The following is a 6,090-nucleotide window of genomic DNA, read 5'->3' on the forward strand; positions in this document are numbered from 1 at the left end:
CGCTTCGTCGCTGATTGTGTGAATGGACATGGACATTCTTTTCTACGGTGACATTCAAGGCGAAAACACGTTTCACAGCCACGCTACTTCTGGCGTAGCAACTTTTCATTTACAAGTGTATTTAGATTCAACGCCATTATATTTTATTGTTGTGAAATTATTACATTTGTGGTCACTTTCGAAGTTAATTCGCATTGTAAAACACCATCGAAAGTCGACTAGAATCATAAAACCATTGGGAGAAAATGGACAATGAAAAGAAGTAAGTGCATTTTGATGTTCCATTGACAAGTAGTGAGTGCTGGTGACTTCAATACCAGATTTAATTGATCAAACAAAATAAAATCTGGCTCATTGAATCGTTATTATCATAACTCATAATTTGCTCACTGGATTCATGCATTTTAATTGTTTGGAATCAGAAGGAAAACAAGAATTTAATAGATTGTCAGATAGAATTTGTAAAGAGTCTATTTCGTGCCGTCAAACCTTACCTCAAATATGTTTATTGCTGTGTCTAAAATGTCAAATGCTTTTCATTGATTCTCAGACAATCGACTTTCTTTGGAGTGAAGAAAGAATGCAGCTCTGATGAACCACTGAAATCGAATGGTCGGATGGCGTCTTTGACTCCGAACAACATTCAATCGGCTGATGTATTCGAGATCAAACGGGAAAGCGACATCAAACAGGAGCCAGTGTCTGTTGGTGGATTGGTTGACGTTTCGGTATCGACTCATTGCAGTGCGGTACATGTTCCTGGTTTCAATGAACGTGACGCTGGATACGATTTTGATCACTTGAGCTGTGACGAGGCTAAGGCCGAGGTGAAGAACGAGTGTGACAAAAAGAAAGAAGAGAAGGCGAAGACAAGTGCTGACAACGGGGAGGAAGCGATGGATGACCAAAAGGACCAGTCACCTTCACAGAACGAAGAAGATTTGTACACGGTAGCAAATGGAACTGAGGCAGACAATACACAGCAACGAGGCGGTAGTGCTTCTGGAAGTACATCAAAGCCACACAAGTGTGAGTTTTGCGAATATTCCGCTCAATATAAGTGCCTTTTGAATCAGCACTTGTTGAAACACACCGGCGAGAAGCCACACGGATGCACCTTTTACTCGAAACGTTTCGCAAACAAACGAAGTCTTCGTGCTTATATGAAAGTGCACGTCGAAGAGTATTTGTTCCATTGCTCAGGCTGCTTGCAAGGGTTTTATGGGAAAGAGGAGAAGACGCAACATGAATCGAATTGCAAAATTCTTCGTTACGAATGTCATTTGTGCAACGAATCGTTTGGTTCACATAAGACAAAGATGCTGACACACATGCGTGTACACAGTGGAGACAAACCGTTCGAATGTAAAGAATGCCCAAGAGAATTCTCTCGAATTGATCATCTCAAGAAGCATATGATCACACATACAACAAAGCTTCCATTCAAAGCTTCCGTGGTTTTCTGAAGAACGACAAACGGAAGGCACACCAACGAAACTGCAACGGACGCTACTACGAGTGTTACTTGTGCAAGAAGTTCTTCAGCTCATTCAACTCCAATTTGAAAAGTCATATGTACACACATTCAGGAGATAAGACGTTCCAATGCAAACTGTGTAAGCGAAAATTTACAGCGAAATCCAGTCTCACTAGACACATAAATATTATCCATAACAAGAATCGTTGATCATATCGATCGCATTGAATTCATTCTTTATATGAAAAGTTATCAATTCATTTTCCTCAAATTGTCTAAAAATTTCTTGCCGTATTGAATTCAAATGAATTGAAGTTAAACTACACAATCAAGATTTTCGACTACTTGAGAACTTACATTTGATTTTTTTTTTTCATGAAAAACTTTAGTTTCCTAAAAAACAAATCTGGAATTTCTTTTAGTTCTTCAATGAAATTGTGAAAAAAACTGATAATGAAATAAATAAAGTTGATAAATTCAAATCAGAGTTGTCATTTTCATATTTAGCGACATCTGGAATAAGTCAAGGGAACGCGTAACTTATTCGCTGAGTGTGTGGAAAGGAGGAAAGTACGACAAAAGAGGTTTGATTGAAACTTCACCACTGACACAAGCTTGTGAATCAAAGTTACACTCACACAAGCACACATACTGTTCTATCGCTTCATTGTGCACAAAGGCAGAACGACACATTCTTTTCGCTGTCATCGTCGGAAGAGACAACACGTACTACTGCTCTGTCATTCGCAGTCATTTACAATTTTGCATAAAACAAAAATATTCACAGTATTCAAATACGAATTATCAACAAATTCCCAATCTGTTGTCATATTTTACACATTTATGTGACTTTCCATACATTTTTGCGAAGTGAGTGTTAGTTCAGAAAGAGCAAATCAATCAATATTTGCCGGAAAGACGACATTTTGGAAGAGACATAAAATGGGGAACAAAAAGAAGTAAGTAATTTTCCATGACGTATTGACATTTCAGCTCAAGGCCAATGAAACTTTTTTACTTTGATCTTGTCAGTCATCTAGACATTCGACGAAAAAAACCATATGAATCAGTGAACGTTTGATCTATTCAATTCGTAAAAAAATGATTTCCCTTCGGAGACATATTTTTTTGGTATTTAATTTTAATGGAACGGTCACTAAAATTAAGAAATGGTTACTGAAAATCTGGAATTGGTTGCGAAAAAGAGGAATTAATCTCCAGAAATATTAATTTAAAAAAATTGAATGGTCACTAGAAAAAAAGATATGGAGTACTATTTAAATTACATGAATTTTGAAAAAAAAAATAACTGATCTCGAAAATTAAAAGAGAATTTTTTTCAAAAATATAAAATTGTTCTCTATTTATAAGAAGTGATGCCTAAAAATAATCTCTAATAGAATTCGAAAAAAAGGAAACGATCTCTAAAAATAATAAAGCGGTCACTTGTTGTAAAAAATCTCAAAAAAAAGAAACGGCCTCCAAAGAAAAGGAAACGGCCTCCAAAAAAAAAGAAACGGTCTCCAAAAAAAATGAACCGGTCGCCAAAAATAAACGGTCTCCTAAATAAAAGGTCTTGCCGATGGAGAACTTTTCCACCCTGTTGTCCAAAATAATGGACTTCATTCATGGCTATTATTCAGAGCATTGAAGTTGCTGGCTATGTAGCGCTGCTGGTGAACAGATCTGTTCAACAGCAGCTGTTGGTTGCGTGCATATTCGCTGTGACGCGCGCTTGTTCATTTAACTATTCTCACACATAGTGTTTGTCCCTTGCATTCACAAGGAAACAGACAGAGAAGCGTATACAACAGACTCCGAGAGAGATTTTTATCTTGTTCATTTACCGTTATTTGTCAACAAGTCTGCCTATATCCACGCATTGCCAATTTACATAGTATACAGTCCATAAGAAATGTAAAATGTTCGCCATTTAGTTTTATATTGCCCATGCATTAGTTATGGGGATTTTTGTTTTGTTTATTTTTTGTTGTTTGTAAACAAATCTGCATATCTTTTCGCATTGTCTCTGTGTATTTATTATGGATTTAATATACTATGTACAGTGCAATGCAAAAAGATGGGCAGATTTGTTTACAAACAACTGAAAATAAACAAAACAAAATCTTGGCAATCTAAAGTTTTACTAAATGAGGAACATTTTACGTCTCTGTACTATATACAGATCTCTGAGCTAACGAATATGAGCTAACGATTATGACCAAATATTATGTTAAGTGTATACTGTATGTAGTAACTGTTTTCATGCGACGAATCGCTGAATTTTAAGTTACGCTGGCCACCGCACCATCTAGCAGTACAATCGCTGTTGCCAGTCAATGCCATGATTTGTTTTTGATGAGATAAAGCAACTTTTAAGTTGCTATAGTATCGTAAAATCGTCCCAAAAGTACTTTTTCAAGTAGCTCCCTAACAGATGTTCGATTTTCCATCTTCACAGGTCAGCACATAGACTGTTCCATTCCGTTTACGCTAGTGTATTACAAACACACTTACGTGTCTTCTTTTGATAGAATCTAAGTCTAGAGAAACCCAAACTTTTACCACTTTCTGACTTTGTCTTGCTTGCGTAGTATGTGCACAATCGTGCTAACGTTTTTTTTGCGTACAATTTTCAATGAACAACGTGAAACAGACCTAAAAAAACATCGCTCTAAAACCATTTTTTCGTGTTCTAGCCTTGAAAACGAGTAAAAATCATATTTTTTTGGGGAGGTCCCAATTTTTGGCAATCACATTACTTTTCTCTCAGGACATGGTCGTGTGGAAAAGTAAAAAATGAGTTTTATTTTTCATTTTTTTTTCTTACCCCCACCAATTCATTATTTTTATAGATTACTTCTATAGTTTTGGAGACCGGATCCCTTTTCTTCCCGCAAAAATTTCAATATTTATGGGAACCATTTCATTTTTGCATAAAGTGATCATTTTTTTGTTTATAGAGATAAAAAGAAGCTTTTTGAATGCAATTTTTTATTTCTAAACACCAGTTTATTTTTTAAGGTAGCCAAAATAAGATTTTCTAAAGACCGTTCTATTTTTTCTGGTGACCAATTCGTTTATTTTTGCAAATGATTTCATTTTTTCTAGATGACAATTTATTATTTTCGGCTGTATAATTTTATTTTTATCTGGAGATCGTTTTCATTTATTTTTTGGCGATCATTTCATTAAAAATAAATACCAAAAGTCACCTTCCCTTTCCCTTCGGTTCATTTTCACATTGAACTTTTTCTCGTAAATAAGACTCATGCTATGGATGATTCAAGTCGAATGCGTTTTTTTCACCGTGACTTCCAAACAATTGGCCTTCTTTTTCTACTTGACAAGCAACTGCTTAGATTTTTTGTATCGATTAAATTCTATTTAGAAGATTTTCTCTTTGTTTTATGATTGAAATCTGACTTTTTATCCATTGAATTCCAGGCGAGCTACTGAAGCAGGATTGAACCCAAGCCATCGTTCTAAATCACCATTCGAATCGACTGGATCAGAATTAGAAGTGGTCGAAGCTGACAATCAGTTGGAAAATCCAATTGAGGTTAAAGAGGAGCCTCGCATCAAGGAAGAACCACAATCAGTCGGTGAATTGGTCGATGTTCCAGTTCCTGTTCCGACAAGGAATAACCGTGTCGTTGTACCTTTATCTGGTTTCGACCAATCGAACGGCAAATATGACTTTGACAGTCTTGATTGGGACGATGCCAAAATCGAGGTGAAAGAAGAAACCGAAGTAAAGAAGAAAAAGGAATCGAAGACGAACGATGAATTAGGCGGTGATGCGATGGCAAATCAACGTGATCTTCAGCGGCCATCACGACCAGATGAAAACGTTTCCACGCAGCCAGGAAGTGGCCACGGTGCGAAGAACAAGAAATCGTGTGACAAAGTTAGTGTTCCCAAAACTGTATTGAAGAAGCAGAAATGCAACGTTTGTGAATATTCGACCGATAATAAAGGTCATTTGAATCAGCCCTTGTTGAAACACACTGGTGAGAAGCCACACGGATGTACCCTTTGCCCGAAACGTTTCACAACCAAACAAAATCTTCGTAGTCACATGAAAGCTCACGTCGAAGAGTTTCTGTTCCATTGCTCGGATTGCTTGCAAGGATTCGATGGAAAGGAGGAGAAGACGGAACACGAATCGAACTGCAAAATTCGTCGCTACGAATGTCATTTGTGCAAGGAATCGTTTGGTTCACTTAAGGCAAATATGGTGAATCACATGCGCGTACACAGTGGTGACAAACCGTTCGAATGTGAAGAATGTTCGAAGAAGTTCGTACTGAAATACAATTTAAACAACCACATGAAGATTCATGCCGGTCCACGTCCATTCCGCTGTTCAAAATGTCACGAAAGATTTTTACATCAAGATGAAAGAGATTCGCATGAAGAGCAGTGTATTCGCCGTGTATATGAATGCTTTGTTTGCGGAAAATCAATTGGTTTGAAAAAGTCCAATTTGATTAATCATATGCGCATTCACTCTGGTGAAACCCCATCCAGTGCAAAGAATGCCCACGAAAATTCTCTCAAAACTATCAGCTCAAGGCGCACATGATCACACACATAACAAAGCTTCCATT

The 6,090-nt window shown here is 36.9% G+C and overlaps 1 protein-coding gene across 1 annotated transcript; it reads left to right on the forward strand.

Moving 5' to 3' along the window:
- Nucleotides 1–245: 245 nt before the first annotated feature.
- Nucleotides 246–5,779, forward strand: LOC129571423 (zinc finger protein 2-like; the record flags this gene model as incomplete). Its single annotated transcript, XM_055451225.1, has 3 exons — nt 246–262; nt 551–1,183; nt 4,925–5,779. Coding segments are annotated over exons 1-3 (1,505 nt in total), but the record flags the coding sequence as incomplete, so codon positions are not given.
- Between the last annotated feature and the right edge of the window lie 311 nt (nt 5,780–6,090).

Source organism: Sitodiplosis mosellana, unplaced genomic scaffold (assembly GCF_009176505.1).
Source record: "Sitodiplosis mosellana isolate CC-2019 unplaced genomic scaffold, AAFC_SMos_1.0 Smas_scaffold_2436, whole genome shotgun sequence".
NCBI lineage: Eukaryota > Metazoa > Arthropoda > Insecta > Diptera > Cecidomyiidae > Sitodiplosis > Sitodiplosis mosellana.